The sequence below is a fragment of the Platichthys flesus genome, chromosome 22 (genome assembly GCF_949316205.1).
Source record: "Platichthys flesus chromosome 22, fPlaFle2.1, whole genome shotgun sequence".
Lineage (NCBI taxonomy): Eukaryota > Metazoa > Chordata > Actinopteri > Pleuronectiformes > Pleuronectidae > Platichthys > Platichthys flesus.
Window position 1 is genome coordinate 9,525,988 of NC_084966.1, and position 21,139 is coordinate 9,547,126.

At 45.3% G+C, this 21,139-nt stretch overlaps 1 protein-coding gene across 1 annotated transcript; it reads right to left on the reverse strand.

Moving 5' to 3' along the window:
* Positions 1-23: 23 nt before the first annotated feature.
* LOC133933889 (FERM and PDZ domain-containing protein 4-like) lies at positions 24-20,934 on the reverse strand. The gene is made up of 16 exons (XM_062381128.1): positions 20,894-20,934; positions 19,373-19,495; positions 15,888-16,039; positions 14,579-14,681; positions 13,670-13,715; positions 12,558-12,662; positions 12,168-12,275; positions 11,233-11,364; positions 9,400-9,519; positions 8,808-8,944; positions 8,181-8,307; positions 6,620-6,709; positions 6,305-6,487; positions 6,054-6,192; positions 4,596-5,603; positions 24-4,358 (listed from the first exon to the last, which is right to left on the reverse strand). Exons 1-16 carry the CDS (start codon positions 20,932-20,934, stop codon positions 1,072-1,074), a joined length of 5,901 nt encoding a protein of 1,966 aa, XP_062237112.1. The 3' UTR covers positions 24-1,071.
* Positions 20,935-21,139: the final 205 nt, after the last annotated feature.

Genomic DNA, 21,139 nt, shown 5'->3' on the forward strand with positions numbered 1-21,139 from the left:
ACATCATAAGAGACGTAAACAAATATCTGTAAAATGTGTTTTAATAGGTTGGCAGATTACTGGAAATAAATCATTTAATTTCTTGTCAACAGACAACTGCACCTTGATACATAGTGTGGAATAATACATCATTCAAGCACAAAGATTATTCCACAAAAGAAAATAAATCACAAAAAATAAAAAATAACTGGATAGAATTAACATCAATCTGATTCAACAATTCAAAATTGTTAATATTATATAATCGTATTAAATCATTATATATATATATATATGTCTGTATATGTATCGGGGGGGGGGTATAATTTGCTGTTTATTATTTTTTTCTGAAAATAATCTAGGTGATAAAATATAAATTAAATGCAGTGCAACTTTATTATCCCTGTATTTCCACATGTCCAACATTTACTCCTCTCATTGAGCAAAACAAAAGTTTAATTTAACTTTTTACATCCATCAATTTTGCGTTTACACATATAGTATGTGAATAAAATAACAGCAATAATTTCCCCACCGGATTTAACAGTGGCACATATTCATTTAGATTTCTACAGGTAAAGTGTTGTAGGTACAATAATAAATATCTATAGTAAAACTGCACTTTGATAGAACTGAAAGTGAACTCACCCCAGCCCTGTACAATATTAGAACCAATCAAGCTGAGTACTTAATGGCCTCTTGAAACTGCTACAGCAAATAATATTATTTAATTGTATTTATGTACATTATAAACATGTTTTTTTTTTAAATAACTTCGATATGCACAGGTAAAAGGGAATCTATTAGGTACATTTCTTATTACAAAGATCTGTGACAGTATGGCTTTGTGAATATACATTACAATATTGTCATCACAAAAAGCAAGTGCAGTCAGATCAGACTGCCTTTCAGCATCTTTCCGTTTCATCACCTCAATGGTCTATCTAACAGCAGCACACTATTGATTTTGATATGGGAACTTTTTCAGAGCTAGTATGAAAAATACAACTCTTTCTGCACAAATAACAAGATGCTTAAAGACAGACTTCTACTGACTGTGTAGGCCACACTATAAAGCACAAGGAGTAGCCTCTACTTGCTAAGCAGCGTTTTAAGGGAGCGGGTGAGTGCGTTAGCGATGGCCGACATGGTACTGGAATGGCGGACCAGGGCTTTCACGCTGTGCTCCCCTGGTGCTCCCACGGTGGCGGTCTCTGCCGCTTTGAGCAAACAGATGTAGTTCATAACAACCTCATCAACCTTTGCCACGACCTCTCTCTGCTGATGCGAGGCCGAGGCTCTGAGCCCCCTCACCAGACACAAGCAGGCTTCGCAGAGGCAGCAAAGCACCTGGAAGCTACAAGTCACAGCGAGCAGCATCTCCTCAGGACTGCTGTGGGCCTGCGCCATCCTCCGGCATGCCCGGCCTAATTCTTTTGACTCGACCGACAGGAGCTGCTTGAACTGGGAAACATCCTGCATTGGCATCTGGGGCCCACGGTCGCAGCGACCCACACTGGATCTCACCAGTGCGATGAGCTCGCTGGCGTCGCGGCGGACATCTGTAAAGCCGGATGGGAAGCCGTACATGCGGTCCTTAAGTGCGTTGATCCGCGCAAGACGGTCACTGAAGCTCATGTTATTCAGGACCTCTCCGTAAAGCTGCTCCCCAGCTGCATCCAAGGCTGAGCCACATGGAAATATGGCTGCTGCAGCGGCACTGTCATGCTCCATATTATGGCTTCGCCTTGACCTCTCCCACTCGATCTCATCCTCCTCACCCTCACTCTTCCGTTTGAAGAAACAGTAGCTAAAAGGCCCGTGGCATCTCCAGGGGCTGGTGTCCAGTTTTTGAGAGCCCTTGATGTGTTTAGCGTCTTTCTGCAAAGGAAATGCCACAGATGCCCGTCTACTGTCTATCCTGCTGCCTGTAGACCAGCAGGTGGTGTGGGAAGATACAGAACCTTGGGAATAGCTCTTTGAGAGCCGCTTCCTTGTTGGCCTCCTCTGGACTTTGGTCTCACCTTGCTGGGGCACAGATGGCAACAAGGGCTGCTGACTGCGGCTTCGGGTGGGCTTTTCAAACAGGACCTCCACACTCCCAGAGCTGGCAGTGACAGTACTTGTGCTGCGTTTGAGTTCCCGGCCCCTTTGCAGGCTATTACTGAAGGTATCTGTCTGAGGGGGGGGTGCAGATAGGCCCTGAATGTGGTTCTGACTCTGCCGGGACTGGAGCGAATGCATGGAATCTTGTGTGAATCCAGAATTGCCGGAGCTGGCGTTGGCTTGCACGGGTAGAGATAAAGGAGGAAGCGGAGGTGGTGGCGGCGGAGGAGGTGGAGATTGTAGGTTGGGAGCTGGAGATGTAATGCAAGACCGGCTAGAAGATGCCTGCCTGATAAAAGCTGATGGGTGGTCTCCCCTTCCTAGTGACAACGTGTTGAGGTCTGGACGAGGATGAGGAGACTGACGGACAGCGTGTTGAGCCCTCGGGTCTGTTTTGAACCAGTCCTCTGTGCTACCGCCAGGTTGGCTTCTTGATCGAGGCGGGGCATGGGTAGTTGTCCCCCCACCATTGTGGTTTCCACCTGGGATGAACCCCCCATCCTGGTTGATACAACCCTCAGACTTATACAGCGACATGAAGTACTCTGGGTCCATTTCACTCCGCTCTAACTCTATCTCCAGGCCAGAAAAGGAGCTTCGTCTCTCAGCATTAGCTGGCCCGTACTCCAGACCGTCATTCAGCCTGTGAGCATGCATTTCAGGACTCCTCTTGAGTTTGGCAGGAAGTGTGGCTGAATTATATGAGCGCAGGTTCTTATTAGCCAGTTGCATGGTGGCCGTGTTAGGGGTTGCTACATTGGGGTTTAGGAATGGGGATGATATGGAGGAAGGCATACATGGGCAGCGAGGGATGGTGTTGCCCCTGTTCTTTACCATTTCCACAAGCTGAGGGTTGCTAGTGATAAAGCGCCTGGTGTCCTTTTTCACTGCCCCACCCATGCCTGCACTGTGCAGCTTCCCTCCCTGATGCATCTGGCTGACTGTTAGATAGTTAATCAGTTGTCTGTAGGCCTCGCTGCCTTCCTTCTGGTTCAGCCCCTTAAAGCTGGCCTGTTGTTTTGCATGCAGATCATTGTGGGGCTTCTTGCTTCCAGTACCTGTGGTGTCTTTATGTTTCGATGGTGTGGCTGAGGAGGGTCGGGCCTGTTCGGCCCCAGCGCCAGGGGGGTGAATATTTGGTAGCATTTTCCGAAGGAGGGCGGGGTCTGCATGAGGGTGGAGGTCTTTTCCCTGCGCGCCCTGAGCAGGGTGTTTGCTATCTTCATAGTTCAGCACCCTGAGTAATGACGACGAGGAAGTGGAAAGGGGGTGCCTTTGCAAATGGTGGTGTTTTGATTCAGCCGCACCAGGGCCAAGCGGTGAGTCAGTCGGGGTGGCACAGGCACTGCTGTTCGGGCTGCCACCAGCGTCCAGTGATGAGCACAGAGAACCCTGCAGTGAACTGTGAGCTTCTCCTTGCAAACTTGAAATCCTTTTCGCTAGGTGGTACTCGCACAACCGTGCAACACTCTGCTGTCTAGAAATCGGTTGATGGTCGCTTTGTAAGTCAGATCCCTGGTTAGACCCCCCTGATCTGGGGTTTTTGGTCGGAGAAATCAATGATGCTACAACGAGGTGTTCATCTTGTTCAACAGTCGCAGCTCCATTGTCTGTACCACAGTCCCCCATGTTCACACCATCTAAGAGGCGATCTGTGGCGGAGGAAGGAGGGCGTGGAATTCTGGGATGGTCACGGACGATGCTGCTTGCTCCAGAACTTTCTGCCAAAATAGAATTTTGTCGTCCTTGACTTTCCCCTCTCTCGCAAAATGAAGTGCGCTGGTCAAAGTTGAGATGGTTGCGACTGCCACCACTCTCGCCTCGGTACCCTTCCCTTGTGCTGAAGGTGTTATACTTCCCGCTGGAGTCTGCCGACTTCTGGTGGTGCTTCCCTCCGGGCGTGGTGGAGCTTGGGCGCTGCAGAGTGGACGAGAGGTTAGTCTGGGACCTCACCACCAAGGTGTCCGGCCCCGACGATGCAGTGTCCAAATGGGGGCTCCGTCTGGGAGGAACTGCTGGAGGCCGAAGGTGCCTTGATGGACTGAGAGATTTCTTCGGCAATGTTCCTCCTGCCCTAGGTGAGACGGGGAATTCGGTTTTCTCCTCGAGTAAAGGTTGGTATCCCTCCCTTGTGGCCACAAGGAGACGCATGTGACTCTCACTGAGCCTGTGAGAAGCTGCCAGCTCTGAGATTTCTGTCATCTCTGAGGAGTTGGTCTCATTTCCAGAATCTGAGGAAGACCCTGGGCTGAAGCCTCGAGATGCGTAAACACCTAAAATATAAGAAAACATATATAGATATGTGGTCAATCAACTAAAATGAAACAAGTTAATTCATATTTGCAAATAAGGAGAAGGCACATTATAGAAATAGTTTTAATGAAATGTGTTTTTTTTACTTTGCTAACAAAGCAAAACAATTATTTTATACACTAAAAACGTTTTATTTGGGGTAGTTTAGGTTAAGTATAAAGGTGTGATAACTGAAATGATTGTGATAAAACACCAACCTGGGTGGTTTCTGTTGGGTGGTGGCGGGGGAGGCCTCTGCTCAGAGACAGACAGTGCCTCCAGTGCCTGCAGAGTATTCACAACGGCATTCTCCAGCCTCGTCTCCCCTCCCCTGGAACTTTCCCCCTCTCCATGTGTTGGAATGGCGTCAATTAAAGATACCGGGATATCGTCATTTTCCTGTGTGCTTAGCGGCCTCCCCTCCGGTGCCGCGTCCTCATCAGAACTGTCCCGAAAACCCTGCGGTGGGGCGGCGATGGCGAGGTTGAGCGTCTGCAGCAGCGTGTCGTCCTCATCCTCGTCGACGCTGCCGTCTCCCTCGGGAGGGGGGAGCGACGTCAGGTCGATGATGTCGTCTGTAGAACCAGAAAGCGTGAGGAAGGTGGATTTCCCAGCTGCCGTGGCGAGCCCTCCTCCTTGGTTGCTGCAGTTTTCATCTCCCAGTCCTCTGCCGTCACCAACAGGTGTCCCCCCGGTTGAGTCTTCCTCGCAGGAGGCATCGTCGTCATCCTCGGCGTCATCCGTCGTGTCGCGATAAAACAGGTCTCTCAGCAGCGGCTCCTCGCCACCTTGCTCACTTATAATGTTACTATAGACATGTGTCAGACCACTAAATGTGTCCTGTGACCGAAAGTCTGTGTTATTGTGCAAGTAGAGCGGCCGGTGCTCCGGCACCTCAGGGCTCTCCAATAGTCTCTCGTAGCCCAGGTTCTTGGACTTGTTCAAGGGTTGGTCCCCCCCGAATATAAACGACACTTTGGCACTCCGAGGTGAGTCTTGAGGTTTGTGTCTGGTAGCGGGGGGAAGAGGAGGGGGCAATGGACTTCTCCGTGTCCCGAGGTCTCTTTCGGGGTTTTGGGGCTCGTGGAAGTACGGGGAGATGCTGTTTTCTCTCTGCCCGTTGCCTGAATACTCAGAGTCTCGGTTGTAGACCTCTTCCTGGCCGGGTGATGTCTCATTTCCCCCCAGAGATGTGCTGTACGGCCACTCCAGCACACGATCCTGACCTGCACACAGCAGCCACACATGGGTTTTTATTACTTTATGTCCTCTATATTTGATGATGATTCAATTTTAAAGGATTTTCTCTTCGCAAGACTTTTGAGAGCAGTATAACCTTGAGTTGCTCTCTTTTAAAATAGAGCATATTATGGAGTGCTCTGCCATGGAACTTTGAGCTCCTCAAGAAACATAAATATATTTCCACCCCAGTGACAATTTTTTCACTTAAAGATTTCATTTAAATAAATACCTTACACATTTTTCTATTTTTCTATTTGTCTATTTTAATGTTATTGCAAGTCCTCTCCCCCAGCTGTTTTATTGAAAAATATGAAGCATGTTTATATAATAATTTTATAGTAAATAATAATATTTAGATATAGTATTTTTGTATATATAACTTTTTTTAAGGGATCAGTTTATTATTATATGGTACATAGCTAATAACCACTCACTGTTGTCATCCCCTCCTGTGTGGTTGCAGTGGGCCATGTTGAAGATAGATCTCCTTGAGTCCACTAGGAGGCGATAGTAGCCTGCTGTTAGGCAGGCCAGGTTCATTGCATCACTCGACTCCATGATGAGTGTGATGGGCTGTTAAAAAAAAGAAAAGAAAAAGAGGAAGGAAGAAAGAAAGAGGAAAATCAACAAATGCTCAAAATGGTGTCAGACTAAATGGTGTTTGCTGGTCCAGAAAGAAACTCACCCTGACGTCCAGAACGTGCAGCTCCAGGCGGACGTTGACATCGTCCTCGGTGAGGATCTCGATGCGGTTGACGTGGCTGAAGTCGGCCAGCAGGGCCACGAGGTTGGTGCGAGTGTTGATAACATGACTGATGCCGTACCGTGGGCCCACTAGCAGCATCACTTCTGTCTGTTTCTCCCCTTGCTACAGAAAGTAAACGCGTGCGCATTAGACACCTGTAATCAGTCTCCATGCTGAAAAGGTTTTAGCAGCGAGTTTGACCAAACACAAGTTTCTCCTCAGACCTTCATCATTTCAAAAAACGAATGGCCTTACCAAAAGTATTGATTTGAACTCCCTCCCTCCGTAGAGTCTGAGTTCACTGAGGTACCTCAGGTAATGCACCTTGGCCTGCAAAGCAGTCAGCTGCAGAGAGGAGAGAATTGCATTAGTAAGCATCTGAAATGGAATCACTTCAAACCCAACAGAAGCATTTGTCTTCTAATAACAGGATGTGACGCATTCCTCAAGCCATTCTGATCCGGACCACTGATTTTCCATTACAATCCCATCATATAAATTAAATCTCATCAAATTCTAAAGAGCTTCTCAACCACAGAACTATTTATTACTTTGCTTGCGGCAATGATTTTTAAAAAACAAACATGAAAGAACCAAAAGTGCACCTAAAGCTTCATGTATAAGGTATATATCCACACGCTCAATGCAAAAGCAGTGACAATGACTTCATAACCATTTAGAATGTTCATGAGACTTATATTGCACCTTATATTTGCTTTATAGTCCCCTAATGTCCCCTAAATTTGAGAAGACACCTGGACGACAGAATAGACAGGTAGTGAGGTAAGATATTTTACCTCACTACCTGTCACAAAAACAAAAGGCTAATGGCGGTGTCTGACCTCGCCTGGTGAAACCAGACATCCCCCATTAAAACATAATTTTGCCGCTATAGAATCCTCGCTCAGTCCTCGGCCCTTCCTCAAAAACCAGGCGAGCGGCCTGATTTGATGAGGGCCGAAGCGATAACTTCAAGAGCGTAATGAGGAAGCTGATTTGGAGGGGCGGCGGCGTTGAGATCATCGGTGCAGCTCGGCCGTATTCCTCCCTAATGAATAGACGAGATATCAGCCGGCACTGTGAATACAAATGATTCGCCTGCACGGTCTTACCGCTCGGGCTTTGAGGGAAGAGATCAATATCTTTCAGGTTTGACTGGCGTTTTACTACACACATATATTAGCATATAAACCAATGGAGTTCAGGCATGTTTACCCTCAGCTACATCCCATCACCAGCTGCATGAAGCTGCACAAAGGATGATGGGCTTTGACATAGAGCACTTCTAGTTTGCCTACTGATGAGTGGCATTGTCCAAACAATCGGTTTCAGTGGCTGCATAATTTCTCCAAGACATCATATTTAATAAATAACACTGTGGATTTCATCTTGTAATGTTTGTCATGGTGAAAGCACGACGGGGACAGAAAGGTCAGACACATATCACCGTCATTTTCAATTTATACGTTTTCATTTGAATCATTCACGGGGGAGTTTGGCCTATTTTAATGCGATTTGCTTTTAAAAAATCAGATAGGTCAGGTGAAGCTGGGTCGGTGGCACCTGACTGGGACACGTGTGAGCGAATGTGAATATCTTATCGAGTGCACGGCACGCAAATGAACCTTGCTTGCTATTTGCATTATCCTTCAAGGCCTGTCTCGACACAGGGGTCGTAGGTTGACATTGGTGGAAACCCAGACCAGGTTGAGCGAGGCAGCGAGGCTATTTTAAGGTATTGCGTCAGAAAACAAATGTGTGCGTGTCAGAAGGTTTACCAACAAGGGCAAAGAAAGACATAAAGAGCGGTGCCTACTTTTTTCCCTGGAGGCACGAGGTTCTGGTTGGTTTTGAGGATGTGTGTCAGGGCCTTCCTGATGTTTTTCTCCTTCATGGTGGACAGCACGGCAGGAGGCAGGAACACCGGCAGACCCCATTCCTTTCTGTTACGAGGACATCGATTTACGTTAAAACCTAAGTGACTCTTCCACTGCACCCGGGACAAGCACTCACAGTCAAAGGCTAGAACTGAGGTGTTTACTCTCTTAAAGCTGTCGGTTCTGGAACAGAACTCAGAGTCTAACCTTCAGTAGGACAACTGCTCTTTGAAAAGTGGACATACAGATTAGAAACCTATTTACGGGGGTGTATCAGCTGTAAGACACCACTGAAAATAAAGTAGATAAAAATCCGCTTTGAGGTAATTGGCAAGTCAGAGTGATATTATTGTGAACAGAATATTAATTTGTGTTTGTCACACATTTTATTTTTCGATTCCACAATTTCTTTTCGCTATTTAAACTGCAACGACCTAAAAACAACGATTTCCCTGATAATCTTCTGCCGTCATTTATTACTGAAGGCGCAGCTCCGGGCTGTTTCAAATCACACCTCCTGTTAGTGGCTACACATACCGCCACTTAATTCACACACACACACTTACTGGATGTATTTGAGTGAGACCTTCTGGCTCTGTCTGGTCGTCATGGTGAGGATGTACATCTGCAGTGCGGCCAATCGCAGCGCGGCGTCGTACTTCAGCTCGGGGCCGAACCGCTCCAAGACCACGTCGTTGCAACACTACAGAGAAGCAGACATAGTCACAGGGGAGCCCAACAAATCATGTCTTTGGGCTTGTGAACTATATAACGTTTATTTGTAGAGCAACAATGGATCCCTACCAAGTCCAAGTAGGTTCTTAATGTTTGCGGTTTGATATTCCTTCAAAGAGAAACAGGGTCCACTCCCTCATAAGAGACTTAGAAGCATGAGTCAAGAAGAGATGATTAGCTATTAGCTATTAGCTATTAGCTATCAAAGATTCTTATGGGGTAGTCATTTATAATTTGTTACCCGGGCAGGAGTGGGTTTATTTCAGGACTTTACTTTGTCTTGAAAAGGGTTCATTCAGTTTATAAGTAATCAAAAGTCAGAATCAAACTGCATCCCTCTCAAAGATGAGCTGTCCGACTAAAGCAGGATTTTTATTGTTATAATAAATCGCTGTAATAATCACAAGCAGCTTTAAGTCTCACCTGCACATAGAGGTATTCAAACGCCACGGCGTCTCTCCGGAGCAGCTCCACGGGGTCCCGCGGCACGAAGCTGATCCGGAAGAAACACTTCATCTTGTCCGAGCCGTACCTCTGGGTCACCTGGGGTCGCAGAGGCGGGAGAGAGCGAAAACCACCTTAGTACTTTGTATAAGCCAATACAAATAATGCAAGTGAATTGTGATTACTCTTCGAATAGGGTGCATGCAGCAACGTAAAGAATATTCGTAGTACTAAAAGCAGTGGGTATGGTAGCAGTGGCCATAGTGGTACTGGTGGTAATGGAAGCATTAGCAGGATTAGGTGTAAGAGCCGTGCGATTAACATTGGCTCAGTGCAAGAAGTCGCTGTATTAGGAGTGTTAGTAGGTGTCATGGATCGGTAATAGTATTACTAGTAATTGTTAAACGTGGAGGCATTTACTAGGCAGATAGGGCTGGATAATACGGAGTGGCATTATCGGAAGTGTAGGGTTCAGGTGCACCAAAGTTAGGGGCTGGGTGGTGCATGGTGGTGTTGTCAGGGAAGAGCCCATTGAGTTTTGGTGCAGCCCTGGGGCAAAGGAAGTTTAATGAATTACTTTCTGTGGCATTTTTGTCAGTTCCTTAAATAATAACTTCCTCCTAACCTACAAATCCCTCCATGCTCTGGCTCCCCAGTACCAGTCTGCCCCCCCCCCCCCCCCCCCCGCACTCCATCTCTTACCCGGCGGCCCTCAGATACAGTCGACTCACCAACCACCTGAGAACCTTTTAAAGATTCCTTAAAACAAAGGGCTTTTGACCTTCAGTTACTTTACCACTCGCTGGAAATTCTTCTATTTGTTTCTGTCCAAATATTTTCTAACTCTTAAAAACAGCATTGGGTACCTTGAAAGGCGCTATATCAATCAAAGTTATTATTATTATTATTATTTTTATGAGGATCCTGATGTAAGAAACAGGTTGTTAGTGTAACGATCGATGAAATCCTGTTTCATTTATCTAATATAAGAGCTAAGATTGTTTGGCCTTGGAGCTGACTGCCATTTCTATACTAACACATTTATTATAGTAAACAGAGACACCAAAGTAAAAGTACTAAAAGCACAGTAGAACCTCCTATATAAGAGATTTATTACCAATCCATCGTCATATAGCAACATAATAAAGTGAAGGTGAGACAACAGGGAGCAGTAGTTTAATTCACTGGTGTCCAACCTTATTACCTACTGTCCCCTTCAATCCAATAAACTCCTGAGTGACCCCTCATCGCACTACAGGCCGAGATGATTTGTTCCAACCTCTCTCTGACAGTGGGGGTGGGATTCACACTGGATTTATAGGGCTCAATGTTGTCATATGTTACGGCATCATATTATATCAACCTGTCACCGAGTCTGACACGCAGGTGTTTTACAGTGTGGCGTATGTTTTTTTCAAACATGTCGGAGAAGAATGAGTCTGAAACATTAATCTGCCATTGTGTGTGTGTGTGTGTGTGTGTGTGTGTGGCACAGGCAGAGCTTGAACTGAGTGTTATGAATATTAAAATTGTCCTCTTGTGATAGCGCAACCTCATTAGAATGTACCGGGCACTGTGAATGAATGTGTGTGTGTGTGTGTGTGTGTGTGTGAGGGAGGGTAGGTGTAATGTGAGCTGTCGCCCCTGCTGTTCCAGGGCTGATAAATTGACACCGAGGTCCAAGTGCTGCTTCGCATACTGATGTATGTGTGTGTGTGTGTGTGTGTGCAAGTGGATGTGTGTATCTGAGTGTGTGTGTCAGACAGAGAAGGGGGACAAAGAAAGTGAAAGGAGAAGGTAAACATCCCGCACCTGAGTAAGCATCTCCTGTTCGTGCAGGAGCAGCAGTTTGCTGCCAGATCCCTCCGCCCTCTGCTCGAACATGAGGGAGAAGTGCTCAATGCATTTGATGGACAGCTTCTCCTGCAGGGTCAGGATCACATCCTGAGAGAGAGAGAGAGAGAGAGAGAGACATTTTTTTTATTACCGAGAGGAAATAATTCTTCAGCGATTAACAGACCTGCCAGGCATTTCATCACTTACATTAAACCTCTTTCAGCAGATACCCAAAGTTAACAGATATTTAGTAGCAACATGTTTGAATTCAAAAACGTTCTGCAGTTTAGGTATCTGTTCACACCACCAGGGAGGGGCTGTGTGTCACTTTTGATTCCTTGGAAACTTTAGATATATATAAGCACAACAAATATATTCGCGGTAACGTTAGCCTTCTAATTAACGTAACGTTACCACTCTCGAGACAGCCTCCAATCCCTCTTGCACTTGCATCGCCTCTTTGGCCGGCTTTGGATGCAACAGGGTTTGGAGGCAGCATCTTGAACTGATCCTGCTCATGGTCCTCCAGCACACTACAGCCCACTTCAGGGGATTCTTGAGGGGATGAGTCCACCACTTCAGAAGAGCCCTTTTTGGCGGAGAATGGTGATTCTTTGCCGCCTCAGCCCCCTGGCCAGTTTGCATCATTTTTTTTACCTCTTTAACTTAATGACGAAAATGAAGTCTGCATTTCCCGAATAAAACGAACAAATGGAACTGGAGAAGTGATTGAATTTCATGGTCCGTGCGAGTGTACCAAGACAGACGCTAATTAGCATTCCAAATGAATTTCTCTCTTTGTAATCACAGATACTGCAGCGACTGCTAATTTTCTTGAGCGTGCCTTAAGGGGTGGGGCGCACACACGCGCACACACACAGACACACACACACACACACAGACACACAAACCTTGATCGAGGTGCTGCTGTCAAAGCGAAAAGACTTGGTCTGCCCGTTCTCCAGGTAGACCTTCAGGACATTTGGCATGAACAGCAGAGAATTGTCCTTCACCAGGTTCTGCGGAGGAGGAAAGTGATCGGTCTTTTCATCCTGAGCGTTAATGGTCACGAGAACAGAAAACAGGTGAAGTGTTTAATGCCTGAAAACAAATTTTCACAATAATCACAAAAGTGTCATGTTGTAACACAATTTTACGATTTAAATCATCTATACGGCGCACTGAATTGTCTGACTTGTGTGGTAAGTTGCCACCATCTGGCATCCTCTATATAGGTCATACATAAGAGTGCGTGTGTGTGTGTGTGTTTGTTTGTGTGTGGGGGTGTGTGTGGTACTGACTGGAACCTGGCCGTTTATAATGACCTCCTCTGCAAAGCGCACTTTGACCGGATTGGACTTGAGCATGGCTTTTTTGGCTGCACTGATGAACGCTGATTTAGGGGACTAGGAGGCGTCCGTCCAAAAAGACAGACGAAGAGAGAGAGAGAGAGAGAGAGAGAGAGAGAGAGAGAGAGAGGAAGAAAGAGACAGACAGATGGAGGGGGAGAGATAAAGAGAAGCATAAACACACGGTCAAATCAAGTGGAAAGAAAACTGGTTCCGGCACATTAAGGTCGACAATCAGAACCCAGAAAGTGACACGTCATTTATTTCATCAATTATGAATTATTTATCGATTATTTAACAATAAGGGTTTCCATGTAGATTAACAGTAGTTACACTAAGGCGTCCGATTGATTGGTTGCCGACAAACTACAAGTCCCTTGACAACAGCTGACACACCCTCTCACTTCAAGGTCCAGTTTGTGGTTGCACCACGCCGATTGTTTCGATCCGATCAAGTCACCTGCTCTCCTGCAACTTCCTGACCTTGGAAACGACTGTTGCCTGGCAAGCTCAATCTGCTAATGAGCATCATGGGACATAATAGAACACTCTCAACATGTCTACCGTGTTTAATAGTTGTTGGACGGCACTGCATGGAGCTCAATGGCACGGAGAAGAAAGATATAAAAAGTTATTTGAAATATGTCAGTAGGATCCATTCATTGCTGGACGGGGCTGTTTAATGGGATGAGTCTTTAAATGCAGGAGAGACAAGGGCAGACAGGCATTGTCCTTTATGGAGAAACAAATATTTTTCAGGATAATGGTTGTGAGATTACGAGTGAACGACAGCAATAACAACATACTGGGGGGTATTACTCATTATCATCACGTTCTTTTTCTGAATTATATTTAGGTATCATCTGTGGAATGAATGGCTAAATTGGACCTATAAGAAGATAAAGGGGGACAAATAAACAAAAAAGAGGAAGAGAACTGAATAATCCTCCTCTCAGATTTCAAATTTCAGCGTTATGGTCACTTTGTGAATAACGGTCTCATAGATAAGGAACAATCCGTGTGGTCTCTTCTAAAAATCCATTCACAAGAGGGGATCTACTCACAGGATACGGTTGGACAACAGTCAACATGATGGATTCCTTGCAGCTCCTGAAACAAGAACACACAGCAACTCGAGTTGAACAACAATGTATCGGAGAATCAAAACAAATGTATCAGACAATCGCGACAAACGACAAGAGCTTGATTAGGTACGGTGATGCGGAAATGAAACGCCTCTGGCAATCACAGCTCACAAGAAGAAACAGTTCCAACCGCCACACACACGTACATATCCACTCATTATTTCTGCATTAAAAAAATAAAGACCAACAAACCGAAACATGATTTAAGTCACGGCGAGCTGTGTGCGTTGAATTAGCAATTTGGCTTATTAATTATGAACGCTTCCTGCATTTTGTTTGCGTGTTGTGCAGAGTAGATTGAGCGGATTAGTGGAATCATATTCGGTAATATGAATGCTAATAATTATGACAACAGAGAAAGTTGTGTGCTCTTAACCTGATATTTAAATGTTTTAAAACCGAAAAATAACTTAATTTGCAGTAATATCGAGACTAACGGCTGAAATCAATCCCCTAATATGTTTTAATGCTGTACATGATCCTGTATTTAGCAATGTTTTTGATATAACTGATTTGAAAGAGTCCAAATTAGTAACTCTCAAAATTAGAGGTATCATGCCATGCATGTGGTGCAATTCTGAGATTCATGCCTTTAAACATTTAATACCATTAAAATCACACAAAGACACAAATCTCACTGACGACCTTTTTCACAGGCAACTTTGGTAACATGTACTTCCAGGTAGAACCTTTTTAATGCGTTTTTCCCTTATAAAATGTAAGTATCAATAAGCTGCAGTGAAGGATTGTGGGTCAGGCCGACACCCAGCTACTACAGCCGTCATTGATTGTGACAGAACACAGCGTCCCTCGTGTTTCTGCATCTACCTGACGAGGTCGATGACTCGTTCTCTGGGAGCCGAGCTGACGGGCTCGTCGTTAATCATGATGATCTCATCGCCTGGCATCAGCCTCCCCTCTGATGGACCACCTACACGCACGCACACACACACACACACACACATGAATAAACAAAAGCAAACAAGTGGGAGTTGATCAAACCACTGCTCGATCAAAGCAGCAGTGTTCCTGTCTGTCAGCGGCGGTCCATGGAAGAATCAGCGTGTGAATCCGCGTGTGTGCGATCGTGTGCGTTTTGTGTTGCGACGCAGATCATTTGCAGACTTATCCACTTTGTTTGTGTGTTTGCCTCCTGCCATATGAAATATGTGTGTCACATACACTCCCTTCCTTGGCTCGGCCCGCTGACTAGAAAATTCATGAGTTCAGCCGTCTGTTTGGAATTCAGCACTGATTGATTATTGAGGCTCCTAATCACTGTGTGTGTGTGTGTGTGCAGCCACTGGGAGCTGACGGCTGGTTGGCGTTTGGCAGTCATTTTGCAATCAACAAGAACAAACAATCCTTCCAGGAAAACATGAATTGGTGTTATTTTCCTTTCTTATATGGGTCAGTACTACTCACTTGTTCAATCATAGGCAGGAAGAGGCAACAGTCTGCATGGTCTCCCTCTAAACAGTTATTAGAGTGTTTGCACTGATTAGAACAATATATTTAAAGTGTTTGTAAAGTTTGTATTAAGATTGATGACTTGACTGCTCCCAAAGGTCAAAACGTCTCCCTGGTGGTTTGTTGCAGTATAGGTCGTAAACCCTGCCTCCTCCATGTTAGTGGAATAAACAGGCATTCTCTTTTTCTTCCGAACACTACCCGAGCCAGTAATTTGACCTGATACGACCTTGTGCAGTTAAAATCCCAAACCCAAGCAACATTGTAAATGCGTTCAGGATATTTTGGCTTCATATCTAGAAAGTGGGAGGCGGCGAAGGTGCAAAATAACATAGGCATCACCTACACTTGTAAATGGCAGCTTGGAGCAGTGAATGTTACGAGAATGCTCCGGCCCCAGATGGAGTATGGTGTCACTATTGATTACTTTAATTAAATTTATCACTTGCTACTATGCTAAGATCATTGGAAATATGAGATTCTTACTTTACTGACTTTAATTCAATAAGAAAATATAAATATCTTTGGGACCATTATGTCAAATAAAGAATATAACCGACAGTTCTATTCATACATACAAATGCTTGTGTGAATGTCAGGTAACGTGAGGCTTCATTATTCATTTAGTCTACTATGTGATTTACAGAGAGCACAGTTTGAAACCCACCTGGCGTGACTGAGCGGACCACCACTGGTTTCTCACTGCCGGCCACAAACCCGAAGCCCAGGACCGGGTCCCGTCTCATCTCTACCAGGCGAGGGGCGGGGGGGACCCCATCCAGGTGAACCTCCTCCAGCGAGCTGCTCTGGGACACTTGGCTGGAAAATCACAGCAAAGGAGGAAATCCGGTAAGTAACAATCAAAATGTCCATTTAGCCAAAGAGATAAGGCAAACGAGGACATCATACAGAGGACTTTGATTCACTTACAGAGCAGTCCAGACTGTTGGCTGCCGACTGAGCCAGAGTGACAGACAATGACTCAGCAAATAGTGACAGAAGAGGACACGTTGCTGGTTATACGCACAATGACTGTTTCAGAGATCAAACCTGATCTACGGGCTGAATGTGAATAAATTGAACATTAAAATCCGATCAATGAATTCATTCCTACAGTCAAATAGCTTCAACCTGGGGAGATATCATTAAACTTGAAATGAATGATGCGATCAGCTGTTCATAAATCACAGTCCTGGCTCAGGTTCGGCCATTAGCACAACATTGTACGCTTAAGAGCCACGTCCTGCATTTATGGGATGCCGGGAATTTTAAATCTGGGAATGATTTGCCTCCCTAGTCTGGGGCCTATCCACAATCGGGAAGTTTATTTTATTAAATTGTTTCCCCGCAGCATCTCATGTATCTTGCTCTTCATGTGAGACAAACAATGACGGCAACCGACATTTGGTCCAACGTCAATGCAGGTTAAGTTCCAAATGGTCCTTTTCTCCGGCTTACTGCAAGTCACTTAGGATGAGAGCACCACTAAAGTGTAAATGCACCGTATTAGATTACAGTGAGATACTGGGGATGCAGAGTGCCCGCTAATTAAGAGGTGAAATACACTTTCGGCGGGGTTAACTCGTTCCCTGTCTGTCTCCATTTCTCCCACCCTCCCTCTTTCACGGCTTAAAAAGCTTCCCTGGCAGCCGCCGCTTCCTCCCTGCACATAAAGTCCTGCGCAGGGTGTCTATTGTTACCTGGCCAACAGCCTCTCCACCTCCGACTGCCTTGGCCGTCCATATGGTGGAGCCCGTGAATTTCCTGCCTCATCCATCCTTTCCTCTACACGGTCGCAGATGTTTTATTTGTCGGCAAACATCGGTGGAACTGTGTGCCACTGTGGGATTTTGGCACCGCTCACTAAAATAGGAACTTTCCTCAGATTGACAAATTACCTGTGTGGCTACATCAAGTTATTGCAGTACAAATATACCAGCAGATTTAAATCCAGCCTGGTGATGATGAAGACTTCATCTCCAACCAATCCGGATCAGTCTCGATCTGCGCCCCACCTCCCACCTTTTCCTCCCCTTGCGCTTTCTCATTCTCTCGCCCCTCATTATCGCGCGGGGTCTGCATTGTACATACGGAAATCTCAAACTAAATCTGTCTGTAATGAAGCATGTTCCAATCTGGGATGCAGGCTCGTCTTCCCTGTCAGGGTCGGTGGGGTTTAATCCCGCATTGGAGGGCAGCGTGTGGATGTCATAGGGTCGGGGGAAAGCTGACAACAAAAGGTCAAATGCAATAGGGCACGTGCGATGCTTAATTCAAACTGATGCCACATGCTCAGGTCAAAAATCACCAGTAAATAATCATATCTTTATTATTATAACACTTCCCTTATTTTTATTTGTTTTAAGACTTTTAAGATTGGTTTACATCTACTTATTTTTATCCATAAGTGCAAATATATTAAGACATCCCACCCTCTATTTGCTGTATCAAAAAAGATTTGTAATACAAATCCCTGATGTTTATGGAGAAGGAAGTCATTTAGGACAAAAGTACATTAAATTAAATTAATATGATCTGATTTAAACTGAGTCCTGATGTCTGGCATTTTGTTTTATTCAAAAGTGTACAATATCATGCTATATATTTATATTTCTAGCCATGGTAAAGGCAGTGCTAGAGAGCTGTGGTCGAGCAGTGCTCAGCCCTCAGACACCCACTCGGTAGAGACGCGGTTAAATAAATCATTGGCTTTTTACTCACTCACTTTCCATCTCTATTTTTTCTTACTTTACTTGTCTGACAGGGACACTCCATCACCAACTCAAAAGCCAAAAGCTTCTCTCTGGGAACAACACTGCATAGCCGCAACTGTCATCTTCCTTATATCTGTCTCCCCCGTTGTGAGGAGATGGGGGAGACAATGTAATGGGTGGAGTTACAAAGAGGGGGAAAGGAAAGGGGCATAAAAGGCAATACTTAAAAAAAAGGGTATAAATGGAGAAGAAAAAGGAAAAATGTTTAATTACGTATAAAGTAATATGATAGCTGATTAGCATTCCAGAGCTTGAAGGAGCCCCACTATCAACCAATGAGGTATAATGCATAAGTGAAAAGCAAAAAATAATAATTTTAAAAGCAGGGAGACCAGGGAGAAGGAATCAATGCAGAGAGAAGGCCGGAGGAGAGGAGAGGTCAGAAAGGGGAGGGAGGAAAGGTCAGAGGGGAAATGCAGGAGCGAAGGGCTTGAGAGAAGAGACTGGAGAGAAAAGACTGAAAAAACAGATAGAGAGACAAGATAACGAGAGGAAATATAGGGAAGGTGTTCCACTGAGAAGTGGAAGAAAGGGAGGATAACATATATTACGCAGTAGCAGAGACCAGACTTGACTTGTCTTGTGATCTGAGGAGTGGAATTTCGATAACCACCATACAAGAACAATATAACAACTTCAGGGATGGAGGGGCTGAAACCATCTCTGTTCTTCAGAAATCTTCACTGAAAGCCTGTTAACCAGTGATCACATGGAATAGGATTCACTGTGCATGATGTTGGCAACAGTTAAACGAAGCATTTGCATGTTTGCCTGGCGAGAGCTTTTTGTCTCCTGCGTCACGAGAAATCCACACAGACATGCCGGTTGAATGCAAAATGACCTGGCCACACTCTGTGCATGTGGGAGGGAAGCGGTATGAGGAAGTGGGGGGAGCATAGGGCTTTTGGAACCAAGTGGGGGCTTGAGGTTGTGTCTAGCTCATCTTCCATTCTGGCGCATTGTTACTGACCACGTTTTAAGTGCATTAGACCCTTGGATTATTCTTCAAAGGGTTTATAATCCATCTTTGTTTATTATTTATTCTACATTCAAACGTTTCGCACGTAATTGTGTCAGTACAAATGTCCAATGTCCGTTCACTTCTCACGTGTGAATTGGGATTTCAAGGCACGATTCTCATTTCATAACGTGCTGGGACGACTGACCTGATGCCTGAAGGCAGTTCTTGCTGTGTCATGATAAGCTCAACAAGAATCTGGAATCATTAGAGATCTTCCTGATGAGGGCCAAACTGATTTGAATCCACGCCGCAATTCTCCAGTGGTCGGCCGTGATGTAACCAGATATGACGGTTGAAACTGGAGGTATCTGCATGATTGTGCGTGAGGAGATTGCTTGTGATTATGTTCATACGTACTTGGTTAGGCAATCCCGTCCATCCCTGTTGCTGTTCATGCTGTCCCAGCTGTAAGGAGGGCCCTGCAGCCCGCCCCACGAGCCTGGGCCAGGGGGCGGCCAGCCCGACGTTTTGTTCTTATGGCTGAAAAACAAGAAAAAAAGGTAAAGTCAGTGATAGTGCCTAGTGTTCAACCCTGACTGTTAGGATTCTGTGAAAGGTTTCTTGTTCGGGAACGGGACGATCTACAGAGCATCACTCAAACCCCACAATAAATGTAGCTACATACTTCAGTCTGTCTACAGAAATATATAATTTAAGAGAAGAATCAAATGTGAATTAATAAAGCCCCCAACTCTAAATAAATAAAGATACCCAGAGACACTCTGCACAGCTCTGGTTAGATTACTCTCCCTCTTGTGTGAGATAGCACTGCTTAGTGCAATCGACCACAGTCGGATGATGGCTCGTTGGCTCCGTAGATAGGCAATCAACGGCTGCATGCACGGTCAGTTGCTCTGCAGAATTGTATGTTTGAGCGCGGCGAGGGAAAGCACCGATGCGACAGATGATTCGCTTAATGCAGATTGCGATAACAAGGTGATTGAGGATTTCGGGAAAGCAGAGATAGAGAGAGAGAGAGAGGCCGAGGGAGCAGAGAGTAAGTCCAGTGTGGCTCCTGAGCAGGAATTATGGGAAAATGTTTTAAACAGATGATCTGTGCCGAGTAAATACAAAAGGAGAGCGAGCGAGACTATCGTGACTACATCAACTTTGGAGCTTGTTCGAGTCACAGCGGGTCAGGGCGATGGTGAGAGCAGAGCTTGCTGTAATATCTGTGATGCGAAACGCAAATCTGGACAGGGGAAGCGCAACCGACCTGATGAACCACCTGGTCAAACACAGAATATACCGAAGGGCTTGGGAGTGTTCAGTGTTCTAATGTCCCCCACGGGAGCTGGGGCTAATGCTAGCATGACTGGAGCCAGCACCAAAGAAGCCGAACCCTCCATGGACAATGGACACATAAATTGCGGCATCGTCGACATCTAGAAGTACATAAATATTAGAATACACACTATGTGCAGTAGATTACAACAGAAATGTGGTAAAACACAATGTAACATTGGATACAAGTGCAATGTTCCAGCTTCCGTATTGTTTCAAAGGTTAATGCTGCCCGACTCTAGTGACTAATTATGCACGGGTCATAAGGTGCTTATTCCATAAATCTCCACAGAAATAATCAGAAATGCAACAGGCCGACAAGCATCGGGCCGACAGACTTCTTTGTTTGATTTATCTTTAAGGGCTTTCGTCTCACGGCCGTAAACCGCCAAGACTCTACTTTATTGTTCTGACCTCAAATCTGTAGTTACAGTAATAATGAAATGATAAACGGGTTTTCAATGCCAAAAAACAGACGGATATTCTGTCACACAGCGGAAGCACAAGGTACAACATCAGCACTTTGACCTTTGAACACGGACAGAGTCGAGGACCCAACACAAATTCAAAAGATAGGGTTTAAAAAATGCATACTAGATGAGGACGTCCTCGCCGAAAGCATCCAGCTGATCCATTCCCATATTGTGATGTGGATGGGTTGAATACATCAGTAAGTCATAGCTTACAGTGTGTGAGAATGAAAACCGTCCGTCAATGCTTCAGCTAGAACCGACTGCAAGGGAAACAAAAAACTGCCGATACCGAAGTCCCCCCGAGAAGCAATAGATCCATTTCAACGCTCCAGGCTTTCCACTTCCACTGCTCTCGAGTCAGTTGCCG

Bases quoted from the DNA above. Each gene is read 5' to 3' on its own strand.
- LOC133933889 (XM_062381128.1), bottom strand. From the start codon at position 20,934: ATGGATCAGCTGGATGCTTTCGGCGAGGACGTCCTCATCTA. The intron at 16,040-19,372 runs GTACGTATGAAC...GTGATTTTCCAG, and splicing joins GGACGGGATTGCCTAACCAA to CCAAGTGTCCCAGAGCAGCT. The intron at 14,682-15,887 runs GTGGGTTTCAAA...GCGTGCGTGTAG, and splicing joins GGTCCGCTCAGTCACGCCAG to GTGGTCCATCAGAGGGGAGG.